Source organism: Poecile atricapillus, chromosome 1, assembly GCF_030490865.1.
Source record: "Poecile atricapillus isolate bPoeAtr1 chromosome 1, bPoeAtr1.hap1, whole genome shotgun sequence".
Classification (NCBI taxonomy): Eukaryota; Metazoa; Chordata; class Aves; order Passeriformes; family Paridae; genus Poecile; species Poecile atricapillus.
This window is the reverse complement of record NC_081249.1, coordinates 159,210,394-159,230,008: the sequence shown is the minus strand read 5'-3', so window position 1 is coordinate 159,230,008 and position 19,615 is coordinate 159,210,394. Positions and strand designations below refer to the sequence as shown.

Sequence of the window (19,615 nt, the reverse complement as noted above, 5' to 3'; positions counted from 1 at the left end):
AACTGGTTGACCCTGCACTGCCTGAAGCACCCTGCCAGTCCTGTGATGTAACTCAGGTGGAGGACCTGTGTTCCAGTATCACAAGTGCTTTTTCTTTTTATGTAAACCAAAACTTTGACTTGTGGGGAAATTGTGTAGAAGTATCTTGGGGAGGTTTTAAGGTTCCACCTATACTTTGCTGGAAAATCTAATGTTGCACAGGTCAAACTAATGCTTCCCCTTTCCATGCATGAAATAACATAGTATGGACTTGGAACTGTTAAATTTTTGAACACTGGATATGGAGCCACTTGCAGAGAAACCTCAGAACAATGCCTATAAGTCCTCTTATTCTTTCTGGAGGTTATAGTGCTCCCAGGGTGACTTGCAGCTCTCAAAGCCCTGGCCTACACATGCTTTGTTGAGCACTGATAGGTGAAACTATGGCAGAAATGCAGGACCATTGCTAGGGACTGCATAGAAACACAGAGTTAAAGACTCGATCTCTGTGTTTATTTTGACCACTCTCCCAGAAGCTCTGGTATGGACTCTTATGGAGGTGGTCTTTTACAGGAAAATAAAAACTCCTGTGTTCTAGAGCAATTTGGAGTTAATATCTAATGGATCTGGTGACCTATGAATGCCTCTTGACTGTGTGGGATTATAGGAGAGGTTTGCAGGTGGGGTGGGTAGAAAGTTCCTAACCATAAAATCGCAACTAGCATATAGTTGTTGGGAGAAAACAATGTGTTCTGTGGTGCTTTAAGAATAGCACCCACAGACACAATCAGAGCTTGTGATAATGAGCTTTGTAATGGGATGCAGAACTCAGATTCCAGATGTAGCTCTTAGAACTGTTTCTGGACATAAATGCACGATGAGTTGTCATTAACACAGCTTTCTGATGAATTACAGGGGGGTCTGTAATAGTTATGAAGATAGAACAGCAGTATCTCTAATGCTCAGAAAGGGAAGGTGTCACAGAGGTAATTACCAGCTACATCACCTTAGTAGTGATGTAGAGTTCAGGGAGACTGGTGCTTAGGGGAGGTGATGCCAGAGACCACTGGCAGTGTGTGTACGTTCCCTGTTAGCAGTCACCTAAGCTGCAGGAGCATGCAGCTGTAGAGAGGCAGTCAAGTATTCAACAAATTATCTTTGCTAAAAAACAGCTTAGTTTGCACCACAGCTGCTGAGCAGTATTTAGTTATGGTATTTAGATAGAAATTTGACTTCCTTCATTTTCTCAGTTTTATGTTCATTGCTTCAGGAGGTTGCCCTTCATAATCAGTTTTCCCAATTACATGGGATGGGAGGAGTGGTAAACAATATAATTGCTCTAGCTTCTTTCCTGTTCTTAATAAATGAAACTTGGCTGCTGTTTGAAGTCTTCTTTCTCCATGCCTTTTTCTTATGAGCTATCTCTCCAGCAGCTGTTTTCCCATGACTGCTCTATCCAGTTATCTTTCTGAGTTACTGATGTTTATTTTTTCTGCAGCTGTATTTCTTCAGTTAAAAGTTATGGGTGCAATTCTCTAGGGCTAAATTTTATTATAAATGCAATATTTAAATGGTGTCAGGATGTAAGATAGTGGGTTTCCTCATCCTTGAAGAATTAAGTGGGAGGAGTGGGAGCTCTGAAATGAACACTTAGATGGGAATAACACTTGTTATATAAAACAAAAAAACCCGAGTTTCAGATTTCTTGTTAGTACTCTGTACGCCACCTGCTTTTTGAAGGCAGAAAGCTGAAATATACTTGACCTTAGTTTTTCTTCTCTGAGGAGTCTCCAAGAGGTCGTAAGAAGTTCAGCATCTCAGCAGATCAAGGTCCGAGTCCTGCTCTTAATGATGTGTTGATGGTGTTGAACAGTCTGCAAAGCAGGCTGCTGCTCCAGTCCAATATCTGAACCCATTGCCACCATCTCAGTATTGAACATTTACTGGATGTACTGTTCAGAAATGTGCACACATATATATGGGTCATCCAAATGCAGATGAACCCTTTTGTTGCTTACCTAAAGGGGGAGCAGACGAGCGTTAGTGGCAAACCATCTCCTTTCAGGCTTCCTGTTGTGCAGACTAATGGAATTGCTGGCTGTTACCTGCTTCTTGCCAGACTGTAGCTGCCTGGCCCCTAGTGCTTCCCATAATGCTGTCATGCTGAAATGCACAAGCTGAATTGAATATACTGCATTGTGTTTCTGAGTATGATACTGAGTTTCTGAAGAGAACTCACCTATTACAATGATAACCAAGATGACAGATTTAACAACTGGCATACCTGTAACTCCTTTTGTCAGCTGTAAACATTTGGCTTCTCCTGTCAAGGCAAGTTGTCCTCCAGCTTCCACTGAAAATGTCATTCTAGTCTTAAGGCTACTTTTCTTTTTATTTATTTAAAATTGTATTGATTTTCCTTCAGATTTAGACTATACATTCTTGTGTTCTTGTATAATTGCTGGAAAATTTTTTGTAACTTTGATAAGACAAACACAGCAGCTTTCAAGGTCCAGGTTTCGCAAATGGGAGAAGGACTAGGCTAGACACTGGCTTGTGCTACAACAAAAGATGTATTTGTGCCATCCAGTCTTTAATTTATACACACCAAAAAAGAAAAAAAAGACTCGGCTTCAACCCTTAGTGATTTTATTCAGGTTTTTTTTTCTTTTTCTTTCTGGATGCAAAGCCTTATTTATTCTATATATTCAATTATTGGCCAGTGTCTGGAGCTGCTCTTGAACTGGAAGTAGATGAATGCAGTAGTTATTCCTCTCCTCCTTTCATCCCTTAAAATGACGTTAGAGATAGGATGGCATTCACTCTTTGCCATAATAAAAATATAATCCATAAAAGCAAACCTGGCTGAGCTATTTTTTTCTGTAATGGCCTGCTATCCATAGCATGTCATATGCCTTTGCCTGCCATAATCCTGCAGTCTCTGCATGAATGGTGCTCTTAAGGCTCAGTCTCACTCTCTCATGAATGAATTTCTGTGTGCTTTTGGACATGTGAGAGCCTTAAGTCTTGGGCCTCTCGGTGTAGAAACTGACAGGGTGTGGGTTTTTATTTTTTTGTTTTCTGCTTCAACATGTTGTTTAGCCTTCCCATAATCAAAATTTTCCACTTAAGGTCCAAGGAGCATAATCTCTTAACTGACTTGAAAACCTAAAACTGCAGGAACAACCAGCAGCAGGGGAAAAGCTTGATGTAAGAGGGAGCAGAAAGTCTGTGGCTGCATTACTGTTCTGCTGTTCTCACTCCACTGTCTAGTAATCAACCTGATCTATACATCCATAGGGGATATAGGAGTTACCTGTTTTAAAGCAAAATCTAGAAAACATAGAGCAGAGGGTGTTTTCAAGCAAGCATCTGAAGTAGATGTTTAGAGCTGTGCAATTACTGTCCCTCAGGGCAGAAGCTGTTTGTATAATTAACTTGGCTAAGATGGACTATTGCATGTGCCTTTTTCTTTGGAGTAACAGGTCAAAGAATGTTTCTTCCTTTCCTATACACACTGTAGGCTTGCCTACATCCTGGCCCTGGTCCCAGCTATTACTCATTTCCCTGGAGAGAATGGGTATGTTATGCCTGAAAGATGATAGCCTGAATAAACTTGGATCCACTTCCTGGGGATCCTTGCACTGAATCTTGCAGCTGACTGTCCTTTATTAACCCAGCATTTGTCTTGAGAAGTCCTGGTGAGGTCATTAGTCTGGAAGGTCACTAAACACAGACTTAGAGCAGAATTGCTTTTCAGGCCAGGAAGGGAGACTGAATTGTACATTGAAGAGTTGAGCAGTGCAAGAAGAGGTTTGTATTAACCCTTACAGTATTGCTTGTTACAGTATTGTAAGACTGAAATTTTTGATGTTGCCTGTACTGATTTTTTTTTCCCATACAGCCTGACTGATGGCAGGTTCCAGAGGAAAATGTGAATTCTGGCCTTTGATAAATAGCCACATACATACTCTGACATCTGCCTTTGTCTGCACAGACATACTCACCTGTTCACATGATTAGAGGAAGATTAGGATTATTTCATGTCCGTTAGTGTAGCAAGTACAGGACATCTTTCCATAATTTGCCTGATACCATCACTCAAGGCTGTCCCTTTGACTTCTCAGCTGACATGTAATGGAAAGGTTTAAAGCAGAAAGAAGGACAGTACAGACAACTTGTTTTCTCTGCACAAGCTGAGAGCAGTACAGAGGGAATTTTATTGTCTAAGTGTCAAAGGAAGCAGGAAAAAGTATCAACATGAGGGGCATGGGAAGTGCCGTAAAAACTAAATCTAAATAAAAATTCTGTGTTGGCTACGTAAGAACACAGAACCACACTGATTAATTACAAAAAGACACATATTATACTGTTTGTAAAGAAAGGAGCTTTCCATTTCTTAGTTCTGAGCTGTCCCAGTGATAAAAATGTAAATGGTTTAGGAGCACCCTATCAGTGCTGGAGTAGAATACTGATGCGCATGGAAGGGGACCGCTCTGGTCCCACTAGCACCATCTCAACCCTGACCCGGAGGGAAACTCTGCTCTGCAGAGATTATGGGGGATTCAGTAGCCTTCTGGGCCTAAACTGAGTTGCCCTTGAGCAGAAAGGGCCAGGGCACCACTGAAGGAGAGTGGTTGTGGTACAAGTAAACACCTACTCAGAAGACACACAAAAATATTAAATTCCCTAAGGAGTTCAGTTTGGCTGTAGAGGGGCCATCTCCACCTTGCTCTGCGAGAGCAAACATCAAGCCAGAATAGCACTTGCTTTAAGTAAAATAAATCCATAATGCAGGTCTAAATGTTGTCAGGACAACAGTGCAAGGCCACTGGAATGTGTGGTGTTATTTCAGCCAGACTTGCACACACAATACACCTGGGACACCCCCTGCCTATACCTACTGTTTGATCATCAGGACCACTTGAAATACTTCACTCAGAAGAAGCAGGTAGCTAAAGCAACCACCCAAAGTGATTAGCCAGAGCCACTGGAGCAAAGTCAAGCCAATCTAATCCAGACTCTTGCCCTTTGGCAAACAAGAGCTTTCTTCTGTTCATTATGGTTTCTTAAACTCTGAAATTTTAAGGACAGTCATGTTCCAGTCTATACAACACCACACATGAACCTGCCTTATGGGGCAGGGACCCGATTAAGGCTTTCACCTGAAATACTTGAGACAATTCATCCTGTCATGCAGATTTGAAAACAGCAATACAGCTACTATGTGAATAGAAAACATGTTTCAAAAATACAGCTACTATGTGAACAGAAAGTATGTTTCAACTACAGTTCTGGAGCCATTTATTCTGATAGATCCAATGGTACTATGTAGTGACCCATACCCTGGCCCACAGGTAAAATAGAAACTGAAAAAAAGCACTCCAGTCCCACCTAAAACACTTGCTAACACACCTCAAGTTCCTAAAGACTCCTTTAGTTTCTACCAGTTTAAAAAAATAGGCTAGTGTGTCACAGACTGATGGACACCCAACCTTGCTCTTTAATATACAAAGTTTGTATCAGAGTGATGCTGTAGCAGAAAATTTTGCTCACTAATGAATCTGCCCATTAAAAAAATTGCATTTGGCCAGGTATCAAGGGACTTGTCTACATAAAAGTATAAAGAAGGGTTCTTATTTCAAGGTTTGCATTACATTTAGAATAGTTTTGCCAGTATTAGGTCAGCATTTGTTAAGTCTTTCAAAGCTCACCTCAGCTTTACAATGCAATGCAGGCAGTGCCTATCCATTCCTAGTATACAAACACGGTTCCCTTCCACAGAGTTCACAGGACTTGCACTGCAGAACAGACATCAGGTGAGACCTACTGAGCAGTGAAATTTACATCACAGAGCTACATGCGTGACCCTATTAATATTTAGCATTAAAAAATTAATAGGACGCCTTGAGATCCATCTTCCTTGTTCTGCAGGCACTAAAGGAATATGAGTTACATTGTCATTCCTTCAATATAGCTCTAAAGCCTGCAGAAGTGAAAGACTGTCATCAGCAGCCTTTTTTCTTTATGGTTGGCTAAAGGAAGACAGACCAGAAACCAGACCAAGTAGATGGGGGAGGAAAGAGGATGAAGTGCTAAAGTTTGTCTTGCACTGTGCCCTCAGGTTTCTTACAGCATAAAGCTAGATTTCATTAATCCTCTCTGTCATGGAAGGATGTGGTCTTGTTTGTTAGGAAGGAAACAAAGCTTTGTATTGATGTGATTCATCCTTTTACAAAGATGGGGGGAGTAAGAGCAAGAAGGGGAGAACTCTATAGTTCTTTTCCAGTTTCTTGTACCATCTGCTAAACTGGAGATACAGAAATAGTAAGGAGCAGGAATTCTATGACACAGAGAAACCCAGTAGAAGGCTTGAAATATTAACCCTAGCAGAGGGCACTTATTTGTTCCTGAGTCCATCTTGAGAAGTTAATCAACATTAGATACAAGCAAAGAATTAAATACTTCCTAACATATATAATTGTGCAACTAAATCTTAAAAGAGGATGTTCTTGTCTAGCTGCAGCTGAGGATTAAGAGACCTTGAACTCTACCTGTCATTCATATCTTAAACAGCCATTTCCTTTGGTTTTCTAAGCTATTGGTCTCAGTTACATCCTGCAGGAAAGCACTTAATTACAGAGTCAAACAAAGCATTTTGTTTTAAGCCACTCTGCCTTGGTGAGCTAACACTGCTGAACACCCCTGTTGCCCCGCTCTAAAGAAAGCATCATTAACTTGTAGCTGACCTGTCACTTGTCTTATCTGTTTTAAAGTCTTACTCCCACTCCCACATTTCCCCTTTCCATCTAAAAAAGCTCAAGTCTGCCCAGTTATTCAATGTTCTCTGTATTAAACTAATAATTACTCTCTAGAGCTCTCAGTTGCTTTGAATTAACTAACCAATCAACTAAACAAAGTCATGGTGAAGATGCATTCTAGGTATCTTTTATAATTTTTTTTAAACTCTAGATTTCATCCACTTTAATAAAACCTGACAGTCAGTTTCCCCTTGCTGACTGCTGCTGTATTTATCATGTGATTCACAGTGGCATCTGAACTTTCAGTCCGCTGCATAGCAAACATTATGCAAAGGCAGTTTGTGGCTTCCAAGTGGCCCATATTATTTACAGGTAACTGGTGCCTTTACAGCTAACATCATCATTAGCATCCAGACACTAAATATGTTAATTTACATCCACACAAAAATGACCAGAGGACATGTTCAAAGGGGTGCTTGGCTCACTGCTGCTGTCAACTTCAATTGTTGCATGTAACATAATATTACATATTATATGTAATATCCCTGGAATATAAGGGAGTGGACAGGTGTTGCACTGCACTGTGGAAACTGGCATTCTCTTCTGGATTAACCTTCTCTTAGCTCAGCAGCAAGTTCTGCCACCTTCTTACAGATTTTCCTTCTGGTTGTACAGCACAGCAGAAAAGTACAGACTACAAAGGGAGACAGGAAGGACGGACTGCAGTGCTACAGATATGCCTTGCAAGTTACATCACAGTTAAGGATGTACAATTAGCAACCTGTAAGGCCTGAGTTAAATCACTTGTGGGTGGTGCTTCGAGGATTAACTGCTTTAACTAGGCAGAAGAGCTGATTTGTTTAGGGTTAAGAACCCATTCTCTGCCACCAAAATAGCTCCACTTATTATGAGGATGTGGCACAGGAATACTGCGACAAAAAAACTAGTAGAGCTAAACTCCATCATGTTTCTAACAAAGAAAGGATAAGTCCAGTTCTAACAAAATTATATATGTAGTATTTCACAAAATTTAGCTCCTTGTCAGTACTGTGATAAAACAAGACTGTTTATCTCCAGGATACTCCTACTCCCAAGCTCAGTTTTTGCATTCCCTAGATCCATGCATCCAAATCACTTTAAGACTATGCTGTTCCAACTTCTGGAGATCCCACTGTTCTCATGCCCTAGGCCTCAAACAAAGAGGTCTGACAACACTCCAGATTTCTGACAAGCATTACACTGCTTAATCAGTAGTACAGCACTCCCCCAAAAGAAGCATAGGAAGTCAAGGCCACAAGTGGCTGAACAGCCCAGCCCTTTGGGGAAGGTTAGTCTAAGCAGTGCTGTTAGATACTGCAGCTATCCAAAGAGCCAGAACACAAGCAGAGCTCTGGAACTGGGGTGGGAACTGCTTTCAGGAGGCTCTAGGGTGAGCTCTCAGGAAAGCAGCTGCAATTTCCTCAAGCAGAGCTTCTCACAAACAGGTGTATGTAACTCTGGCACTAACATTACAGGGAGGAAGGACCAAGAGCCTTGTGGAAAGGAAAAAAATGCTTGTAAAACCTGTTCACATTATTACATCCTTCTTTAACTATTTACTCTTAAAACTCATACCTCAGTGACTGAAGTGCCTGCCACAAGCTTTCTGAGTAGCAGCCACTAGAAATTAATAGAGAGAAAGCTGATGAAGAGATGACGCGAAGTTCAGGTTTTCCTGCAGCCCCCACCCACCCCATCCCCATTGCTGGAACAATTGAAGTCTCTGTGCCAGTTTTCATGTAGCAGTGGTATAGCTATATCCTGATCCACTCAACCACCAAAGGACCAGAAAGTTCACCAGCATTCCATTGTCTACCCCCTCAGAGACAATGAAATGCTTTGAAATAGGCAGGACTAAACATAAAAGATGTGGTTTTTCTGTATGAGAAGACTTTGTATGGTCAATAAATCAGGCTGAGCAAATTCAGACCTATCTCTCACAAGAGCAATGATAAATAAAGTGTTCATAATGACAAAACCAGGAGTTTTTGTACAAGATTCAGGGGCCATCCCATTCCAGCATCACTTCTCCCACAGCCCTGCAGGCCTTGCAGGGATTGAAGACTTCTGTGCAGACAGGGAAGAAGTACTGTTGACAAGATGCTTCATCTACTTGCTGTCAAGGCAAAGATAGTAAGTCCACTGACCCCACTCATTTCATATTCTTCCTGAAGCAAACTCCCACTAATGTACAGACTTTTTTTTCTTTTTTTTTCTTTTTTTTTTTTTAAAAATACTTAAGTGAATTAAGATGGTCACCTCTCCCAGAAACAGGCAGGCGAATCCTCTGGGACCCATGGGATCCAGCTCTGGGACTGGCCCACTAATAAGTACCTGGGAAAATCAGCACTCTCTTTTGCTCCCACTCCCCTGTCCCATTTATCAGAATCACTGCAGGTGGATCCAGGTCCCAACTGTGGCCAGCAAGAAGTCCGTGGAGCCAGGCACACAAGGCACAGCTCTCTTCACACCCGGATCTGGTACCCATTGAGGTCTGGCATGGCTTTGGAATCGGCAGGCTTCTTCTCACCAGATGGCCTGTGAGCAGAGAAGGTAACAACTCTTCAGAAACTGTTTTCAGTCAGGTGATGCTGCACATAGAGATGGCAGCACAGGAAAAGGTACACAGAGCTTCAGACCAATCTTTCACTACTGAGGACAGGACTATTCTGCAGCCTCCAGTAATTCTCCCAATGATCTCAACAGAACAGAATGCAAGTTAGGAAGTAGGAGGTCCACTCTGGAACCCCAGGTTATTATCAGGAAAACAATCTTGCTGACAGCAGAATAATTTTTGGAATCTCTTTGAGACACAGGTCTGTGAGACACCAGAGCTCAGACCCATGAATAAAGTTAAAAGTCAGCTACCAACATCACTGTCTGAGCTGCCTTCTTCCTCCCTGCCAAAACAAGCAAAAAAACCCATCTGTCCCCTCAACTCCCTAAGCAATTATAAACTCACAATGATACTGACTAGGGAAGGATGCTACTGCAGGTCAGAGAAATATCCACTGTTCTAAAGAAACCCAGTACACCATCAGAAGGATCCAAAACCAAACAGCAAGGTGGAGTCTGAGTAAAACAGATATTCTAGATAGGTCTCCTGCCCAGCAGTCCCACTCACCGTCGGTCGCCACGGCTGTTTCGCCGATGGGGGCTGGCCTGACCTCTTTGTGGGGAGGAGACATCTTTCTTTCTGTCCTTGGTGGGAGATGGTGGTCCAGTTCCTTTCCCAATCTGCCACAAAAATAAAATTAAGAGCTACACATGAGCAGAAAATCAATATGAGTAATAACAAAACCCACAAAAATTAACAATGATTTATTATATGGGAAAAAAAAGGCAAAACAAGTCCATCAAAATGCAAAAGTTGGGAAAAAACCCAAGTTACAGTGACAGCTATGGCTCCAAGGACTGTATACAGTCCAATCTAATCACAACTGCAGCACTGCATGAGCATCCATTAAGGGACCAGCCTGCATACAGTGAGTGGTATTCAGTAAGAATGATGCCCCAGCCTCCAATTCACTTTCTACTCCACACATCTAGGAGAGTTTCCTGTCACTTCATTCCCCCAGTACACCAGCAGCCAAGCAAGACAGTGGATGTGGCAGTGAGTTACTCCATCCTTGCTGCTTACCTTCAGCCTCATATCACGGGCATGTCTCTCAAGCTCTTTGCGAAAGTCTTCCCGGGTTAGCTTGTCCAGATCCAGGATGGAGCGCTTCCATTCAATCTGCTCCACACTGTGAGGGTCATGGGACACACAGTGTCCCAGCTTCACCTTTTTCAGAGTGTGCCAGCAGCGGCGATACGCCTCCTCGAAGTCAAAGATGAGTTCGCTCAGTGTGCGGAAGACAGGTGCTTTGTACATAAGTTCCTCACGTCGGCTGATGCCCAGTGCCCCATAGCGGCCGCCAAAGTTCACCCCCAGCACGATGTGTCGGAAGTAGTTCCCTGAGAAATGGGTTTTGAAGCTGATGGGGAAACGGTCCAGTGTGGTCATGTTGTTGGTGAGGTAACTGACAGCAGCCACTATTCAGGAAATAGCCGGCTATAGCAGTTTCCTGACAAGACACATCCTACCTGCTCCAGACCCTCCCAGCCTGCTTAGCAGACTCCCCATTGATTCAGGCATCACATAGACAGGATTTGTTCTCCAGGCCAAGAGCCCAGCTCATTGCAGGCTGCCCTACTTTCATCTGGGTTATGGGGAACACAGACTTGGCCTCTTTTTGTCAACAAAGAGAAGTTAATTTTGATGCAGTTCTGTGATACAGAAGTTGCAATGCTAGCACCCTAAGTGTACTGTATTCCACAGCTCCCAAACTGTTAACTCTGCAACATTATTCCTTAGTTTAAGTCTGTTTTGCTAGCTACTGTTTCATACACCTTCAGGATAAAGAGTCACCAGTCTCCTCCACTTTTGAACCATTTGCTCACCATCTCTGCCCCTCCAGGTGCATGAAGAACCTATAGCCCAAACCTGGAAGATGGCTAGGAAAGACATGTACTTAAAGATAACACTAGACATCTAGAACTAAAAAAGGTATTGCCCAAGCTAGTAAGTGACATACACCATCATTAGAAGTTGGGGAGGATCTGTAAGTTATTTTAATCAGAATACATGCAGGCAGTAAGGGAACAATGCTATCCACAAAGGATTTCCTGACCTAACTCTAGCTAGTGTTTTTGCTCTGCTTTAGATGTTCTTTTATCTTTTACTATCTTATATGGCTGACCAGAGCAGCACCACCCTTCTTGGTGAAAGAAGAGCAACTCCAAAGTTCTGATACTTTAGAGAATTGCTTGGATTTGGATTTCTTTGGTGGGGTTTTTTGGGAGAACTAGGGAGGAAAAAAAGAGCAACGTGGGACTTGGTGACAATATTATCGCCACCCTCAAAGCATCACAAGCAAGAGAGCAAAGGCAAAAACACAAGGATAGGCAGACATGCACAACTCCAAGAGGAAAGGATACATTCCCAGGATCACAGCTTCCAGGCATTTTATTGGCAGGGCCTCTTTGGTCATTTCTTTGGCCAGGTCCATCAGCCTGCAGAGTGGGACAAGGGAAAGATGAGGACAGTTAGAGGGCTTGTGTTATCAGTGTGGCCAGTTCAGCCCTTTTCCACTATATTTTGTAAGGTAGGTTTCTAGGAGAGAGGGTGGCCCACAGAGGATAGGGAACAGAACCAAGTATCTTCTTTGAGAAGACATTAAATCCAAACCAGGTCTCTGCCACATGCTGTTGTTGCTTCCAAGGAATTCACTTCAGTGGGTGGCAGCCAAACTGCTTACTGGCCAACCTGAGTTCTCAGGGAGACCACAGCACCAATGTGTCCACATGTAAAACCTCACAGGGCCAAGAGCCAGCAGTGTTTGCCACACAAGGAAAATAAAGCTTTCTTCCCTGGCCTTAACCCTAGTCTCTGTTCAATGAGTACCATGGAGGAGACATTGGACTGATTACAAAACAAGGCAGTTAGACTCACATAAATCTATGGACTAGATAGACCGATAGTAAGAAGCCAGTCTTGGGAGATTCTCCATATGCTCTTCAAGAGAGTCAATGAACATCAGGTGCTTATTGCCAGGAACTTCTGGGGCACAGCAGCTACCAAAAACTGCAGTGAAGAGAATACCCTTTCTCGTTCAAAGTATGTCATCAAAAGCTTAGTGAGCCTAGATTCTGCAGAGGCACACTCTCAGGAGCTATGAAGTTAGACCCATAAAGATACTTGGCTTTCACAAAGCTTTTGTAGAGCAGGACCTAATTTCAGAATCCCTCAGAAGTTCATATAGTTACATTCCAATTAGAAGCAGGCAGAATATGCACATTTTTGCAACACATTATCTTTGGTTTACTGGATTTACTGATTCATGACAAAAAACCCACTACTCTCTTTCTTGAGAAAGACCAGACACAGCTCTGCCCAGCTATGCCCCAGGCAACAGACAACAAAGTTACCCAAAGCAGGATGCAGCTGCAGTACTGAAAGCCCTGAGTGCCACTAGACCTTGGGCAGGGGATGGAGAAAAAGCATTGTGTATAGCAGGGCTCCAACAACAGAGGATTAAATGCTGTAGAGGCTGCCAGCACTTACCCAGTCAGAGGTCTGCTCTTCTTAATCTCAAAGAATTGTGTCCCAGTGTGATTGTACCTGGAAGCAAGAAGTTAAGGGCTTGGCAGCTTGGAAAGTAGTTTGAAGAAAACTTGTCTGAAGGACTTTCATGTTATTTACTATTCTCACAGCAAAGTCATGATCCCACAAATGTAGCAGTAACACAAGGAAATCCCTACCTCCATTTCCTGCATTTCTCCCATTTATAATTCCTCCTTACTTCCACTGTATTTCCTTGTCAATCCTTCTCTTCCTCATACCCACACATGGGTTTCCACTCCAGTTCCCAAAGGTTCATGCTGACAACACATGCTCTGCTCTGCTTTCCAGTTACCAGGGCAGAATAGTTTGATAAATCTCTTCCTGCTCCAATCTGCACATAATACATGAAGCAATGAAACATTCATGGTACCTTATTCTGATTGACTGGGATCCAATCCAGAGCACAACCACCCTGAATGGGTGAAAGATGCCAAAAGGTCGGCCTTCTTACCTTGAATTAGGGCTGAAGCCAGAGTTAGATCTGTATCTCCTCAGTGAGATTAGACTCTGTTTGCATGGCATATACATGCACTCCAGGACAACAGGAATGGAGAAATCTCATTCCCAGAACACAGCCACACAGGCAGCTCTGCATATAAAGGGGCAGCATACCACAGATGGACAAAAGCAGGGTGGCTGAGTGTTGTTTAGACAGAGAAGAGTGATTGAGCAGGATGACCTGAGAAGGTTTGCCCATCACTACAACTCACCCACGCCTTAACAATGAGGTGATGCAGTCTGTAGTACATCTGACACCTGGCTGTCAGCATCTCAGATGTGTGCGTTTTTAATGTAATACCACGGTAAAGCTACTGACCTAGAAGAGTGGGTAGTGGGGAAAGGCCTTTGACAACATGCCCATTTGTTACATGCAGTGAACAGAACCAGAAGGTAACTTGGGAAAAAAACAAAAACAACAGAGCAGCAAAACAAAACATTATCCCAAGTCCAGCTTTCTGTTTTCAGGGAAAAAGTTTCAGTTCTCCTCCAGCTGTATTTCTTTTCAGAACTTTTCTGTTTGTCAGAGGGAAAGAAAGTCCTTTTGCTCTTTCTTCCTGGGTTATCACACCAGTGAGTAAGGTAACAGCAAAGGATACTGAAGCTCCCTGATGTAGCGCTGTACAGCTTCCAAGCGCTCAGGGATGGGGGTGGATGGCTGGAACACAGGCACACTTGGTATGGGAATCTGAAATGAGGAACAGAACATAAATCACTACTTCCAAACCCCTCCAGCTTCTTGCTGAACTCAGTGGCACATAACTATAGGGAGCATGTTCCTCTGAAACCAGACCCTTTTTGCTGCCCAAAGTGACCACACCAGAAACATTCCTCTATTTCCACAATGGAAATTGGGAAGGGATTCAGAATGAGGCATCACCACAGAGCTGCAAGAGAAACTACGTGAAAAGGTCCTGCATTTATGCAACATTACATTAGATGAAATAGATAGAATTAACTCACAAGGCAAGACACAAAACAGGAAAGCTATCATCTGAGGGAGCATGGCCTCATTTGAGTATTGGAACTGAAAGGCACGAAACAAAAGTAAAAGAAAGAGGCAAAAATGCACAATGAGTTTTCCAATATCACCAGAGGGTAGAATGGTCTTGCAAAGGTCCTTCATTGCTTCCTGGCATTTCAGATGAGTTGGCACTGACTAGGACACAGGCTTGACAACATGACTCCCTGCCCTGCAGTGGCTGGTGTTCTGAATTACATGGTCAGAGAATGACTTCTGGATGTTCACCTTTCAGACTGCTGTTCAATTCTGAGGCCTCAGCCTTAGGAGTCCAGTCAGATTTTCCTCACCATTTTCACTATTTGCTCCACAGGGGATAACTCTAGTCTTGTCAGCAGCTAAGAAAATGTGTCTAAGTAAAATGAAGGGACCTGTCCACAGGATAAATAAAAAGGAGAAGTTTGGGACAAGTTTGGGACAACTGACAGGCTTGGAGAAGCAGCCCAATATTTTCTTTCTGAAGGATAGCTCATGCCTTGCATGCACCTTGCTAACATCAGACTGCATCTTTTCTCAGTTGTTTGGCTTTTAACATTTTAACAGTTCCTCCTCAGACTTCCCCCAGCACTGGCCTATCCACAGCTATGAAAAAGGGATTCAGAGCCAGTTCTTCCGCTCTGCTCAGCTGCCTCTGCTGGACATGGTTTCATAGCCAGTGGTACTGCTTAGTGCACCCTTCACATGTATTTCTGTGGCCACTCATTTCCATATACCTCCTTCTTCTGTCCTGTGTTGGTACAAGTGACTGGTGAGCCAGGTCAGGCACCTGGAGCAGCTGAAAGCTGAGCCAGCAAGCATGGGTAGTTTTCAGCCAGATCTGTTCCCTGTCCTGGCCTGCCACATGGTTGCACTCCGCTTGTGGAGTGGTGCTCCCCCACCATACAAGGACCAGAGACTCATTATCCTTGACATGGGCTGGTGCTGCCCCTTGCATCAAGCAGAGGCACCAACTGCCTCACTCACAGGGGGCAGCACAGCCATGGTGGGAGCAGATGTGAAACTGGGTTTGTCCAGCTGCAGCAGGAGCAGGGAAGGCTCCAGAGAATGGCACAGGAATGGTGCCATCTCTGGAAGTGCACGAGCTGAGTCAGTTTGGATGCTGTGAGCTGACACACTGAGTCACAGGAAATAATTTCCACACAGAAACAACGAAAGGGGTAACAATCAGGGCAGACTGACTATTTGTTTCATTTCTTCAGCATGGAGACTTTCATGCTTTTGAGTGGAGACAGACAGATTAAGTGCATGTTGACAGCACAGACTAATGATTGTGGGTAGTTCCTCCTCCCTTTACTAGTACAGACCCCCAGATCTCCTTTTCCTCAAAACACTGAGACAGCACAATGGCAATCAGTTCAGCAGGGGACTAGTTAATGTGGAAAAGCCTCCTGCACCTCAAGCAATTAAACTGATGAAAGTACACTGTGCTCTCGCTCAGATCTGGGCCTGCAGCCCAGACTGGGCTACAGTTTCTTTTTGCATCAGGTCTATAGCATTTTAAAAGGGAAATACGAGCAGAAGGAGAGGAATAAGGTCTCCATCCCTCAATTCCACACTGACAGGATGAGAGATCCTTACACTTTCTTCTTCCCCAGCATCATCCACTGCACGTCTCAAAAGAGCTATAAATATTAGGTAGTTTTCACAGTCCTTCAGAAAGCAGAGAGGAATTTATTTATAACAGGAAAGATAGGAAATCAGATCTATTTTGACTTCCCTTTAGCTATTCTGAAAGCTGGAGAGAGAGCACAGAAGAGAGCCCAGATTTCCCAAAGTATTTAACCTCTGCCAGGCTTAGCAGACCAAATGAACACAGCACTGATCCCTCATCACTTGTGTGGAGTAGCTGCACCACCCCACTCCTTGATTCATGCACCCTGGCAGGCTGTCTGTCTACATGGGGTTGTGACTGTGCTTTTAGAAAGGGGATCCCAAGAACAATCAAGATTTTCATATACTAAGTGGGCCATGCTGTATGTGAGAAAAAGGAGATGGGAGCAAGGCACAGGCAAAGCTCCACCCTTATCCGTATCACAGAGGTGCTCTTCTGATCAGCCTAGTTTAGCAGCAGTTTATTTTATGGTACTTATGTGTATCCAAGCACCTCCCTACTCTTCCTTCTGCAAATAACACAGGAGCAGTATCACCCTTGGTTGAGTGCCTGACTGAAAAAAAAAAACAGATTCTTTTTTCTGGCTCTCTCGGTCTGAATCCATTAGATGAAATTCTTCCTGTCTTTGCCCTCATAACCATCTCATTTAAAATCCATAATTTCTTTATGAGCCAAGCACACATCACTTTGTGTTTCCAGCATGGACCCATTTGATGGTTCCAGCAGCTTGAAGCAAGGCAATATCCCACCCTGTTGCTGGAAAGAACACAACCTACAGGAGAGTGGCACTCTCAAGCCTGCTCACTTGATGCCCACTCACCCCAAGTCTACTGGAAGTAAAGGGAGACTAGAGGAGCTGTCTGATGCCAGTGAGAGACATAGCTCCTGAAGCTGATCTGTCTAAACATGTGTATAATCACAGCCTCCTCCAGTCATCATTTTATAGTATTTTACTTTATTGACAGCTTTTTTGAGAGTTATTTCCCCCAACACCAAATTCTGGCTATGATCCATGGCCAAAATTTTGGTGTAGGCAAGTAACGGTCCCATTCCCAACACCTAAGAAGGATTATTCACCTTCCAGCACATGGAGAGAACCCGGCTTTTCAAAGGAGCTAGTTCTGTAGAGTACACTTACTGCCCTGATCCTCATCTGTTGCACCAGCCTTTCAAAGAAACTTGATGGCACAGAGACAAGTGGTGATAAGCAGCCCTCAAAGAAAAAAATACATCCCTACAGGGGAGAAGGAGCTAAGAAAACAGAGCTCATCCATCCTTGTGGTTTCCCGAATTCCACTATCCTTCCAGTTATACGCTGAGTACGCTTGGGAATGGGGTTTTAGATGGCAGAGTGCTGAATACAGTTTATAGATCTGTTTCCCAGGGGTGCTAGCAGATGCAAAAAACTCCTCAATAACTCAAAATCCAACAACCTCCAAAACAAAACAACCTAATTTTGTCTCTTATTGCAAGAGCTCAGATAGCTTGTGTCCCCTAACTGTAACCCTTTTGGATGAGGACTATAAAGTGAGAAGAGCAGAAGTTCTTCACATAAGACCAAAACAAGGGACTGAACACTGTATTTCCCTGTCATTTACTGGAGTCTTGTTTGTCAGCTGCTTTCTTCCATTTCCCTCAACTTTTTTGGCCAAATCAGTCCTTATGGTTAGGAAATTAGGTAGTATGTGTTTTGACTGATCTGAAACACGTTTTTAGCCTTCACCTAGGCTCAAGACAAAGTTAGAGGAAAGGAAGGAAATCTGAAAAGGAAGGAAAAGTCTAATGGAGTTAGAATAGGGACTGTAATCAGGACTCAGGATTTGTTCCAGCTGCTGCCACAGATGCCTATGACTCTACTGCACAAAGGATGTTGCATCACATGCTTCTCCAGAATTCCTCATGGAAAGCAGTATGGATTGTCTGTGCACTGTACAATAGCATGTTTTTCCATACTTCAAAATAATTTCCCAAGGAGGTAAGTCCTTGCTAAAAATGCTTGAGATGATAAAGGTTCATCTTTTTGTATCGGAATTTCCCCTATTAGAGTGATGGCAATACTCCTGTATTCATTCCATCCTTCCAGTGGAGTGACACACAAATGTTTGCAGTGTCTTTTGTTCACAGTATGCCATTAAAAGGGAGAGATTTTTCTCCAGCTGAGATGCAATACAGATACCAACAATCACAAGAATTCACATTCAAATATTTCAGTATGGTACAAGGCTCAGTGAAATGGTCAGTGGTTCCTCTTTTCGTACAGTTCTGCAGCAGGGCCAGGAACATGCTTGGAAATCACATCTGACCCTACACCAGCAATAAGCTCTGCAAGCGTTTGCTAACTCCTCTTAAAACGCTTGGCATCAAAAGTCTTTTTTTGACACACACAGTTCTGTTCCAGAATGCCTTTTTGGTGTGGGAGACTGTACCCAAATCGAATTTCTTCAGGTTCAAAGGTTCACCTCCGCCTGTCTCAATCCCCCGCAAGTATTTGGGCTCTTCTAAATTTAACTCTCCGCATCTTCTCATCATTTATCCAGTCTTTCTCTTTAGGTATTGCCCATTCCCCCCGCTCCCCCTCTAGGCTGCTCACACATTAACTACCTGAAGTCCGTTTTCCAGCAAGGCCGCAGAAGAAGAGAGTGCTGGCGCACCAGACAGGGCAGAGCCCCGCAGACACTCTCTCGCACTCCGACTTGGAGCGTGGCTTTGCTTCCGGCAAGAGCAGTCCCGGGGCCCGTTTTTCCGAGGGATCGCTCCCGAGCCGGGAAGACCGGCCTCCTAAGGGGACAGGCGGGCGCCTCCTCCCAGCGGGATGCCCGCCGCTTTTCCCTTCCCTTCGTCCGCCCTGTGGGGGAGGTCAGCCCCGGGCGCTTCCCTGGGACCCCGCGCCGCACCAGCCCCAGAGTGGGGGGGTCTCACCTTGGGCAGGTCGGCAGCGCCCCGGATCCTCTGCGCCACCCGGTCCCCCTCGGGGTGGATCCTGCCCACATGCCGCCACATCCGCTCCCAGGTGGGCTCATCCACGGGCAGCCCGCCGCGGTTGACGAAGAAGGGGACGCCGCCGTCGCGAAGGTCCTCCTCGCCCTCCTCCTCCTGCTGCTCCTCGTCCCGCGGTGCCGCCGCCTCGCCGGACGGGGGCTGCCTGGCCGCCGCGGCCCCGTCGCCCCCCGGCATCGGCATCGCCGCGCCCGCACTCAGCGCCTGCCGCCCGCCGCCGGGCCGCCGGGGGCCGCGCCCCGCATGGCCGGCGCTCCGGGCACGGGGCGTCACCGCCCCCGCCTCGCCCCCGGAGATATCAGAGCGGAGGGTTCGCCGCGAGAAGGGGAGAAAAAGCCGGGCGGGGCGGTGCCGGCTGCCGCATCAGGCCGCCGCCGCGGCGGAGGAGGCGCCGGCGGCCCGAGCGCCCGCGGCAGTGACGGCGGGCACCGCGCGGGGCGGGCCTGCCGCCGGGGCGCCCCCGCCGCGCCGCCTCCCGGGCGCTCCGCGGGCCGGGCGGGCACAGCCGCCTCCCGGGCGGGGGCTAGCTGCATGCGGGGGAA

At 44.9% G+C, this 19,615-nt stretch overlaps 1 protein-coding gene across 1 annotated transcript; it reads right to left on the bottom strand.

Moving 5' to 3' along the window:
• Positions 1-4,157: 4,157 nt before the first annotated feature.
• On the bottom strand, positions 4,158-19,571 carry VASH1 (vasohibin 1). The gene is made up of 7 exons (XM_058829339.1): positions 18,996-19,571; positions 14,043-14,131; positions 12,886-12,942; positions 11,760-11,834; positions 10,420-10,801; positions 9,904-10,016; positions 4,158-9,317 (listed from the first exon to the last, which is right to left on the bottom strand). Exons 1-7 carry the CDS (start codon positions 19,254-19,256, stop codon positions 9,245-9,247), a joined length of 1,050 nt encoding a protein of 349 aa, XP_058685322.1. The 5' UTR covers positions 19,257-19,571; the 3' UTR covers positions 4,158-9,244.
• Between the last annotated feature and the right edge of the window lie 44 nt (positions 19,572-19,615).

Excerpts from the sequence above, each read along its gene's own strand:
- VASH1 (XM_058829339.1), bottom strand. The coding sequence starts at position 19,256 with ATGCCGATGCCGGGGGGCGACGGGGCCGCGGCGGCCAGGCAGCCCCCG. Across the intron at positions 12,943-14,042 it reads CGCTACATCAGGGAGCTTCA|GTACAATCACACTGGGACAC; the intron begins GTATCCTTTGCT and ends TCTTGCTTCCAG. Across the intron at positions 10,802-11,759 it reads GAAGCTGTGATCCTGGGAAT|TTACCTCACCAACAACATGA; the intron begins GTATCCTTTCCT and ends GGCTGCTGTCAG.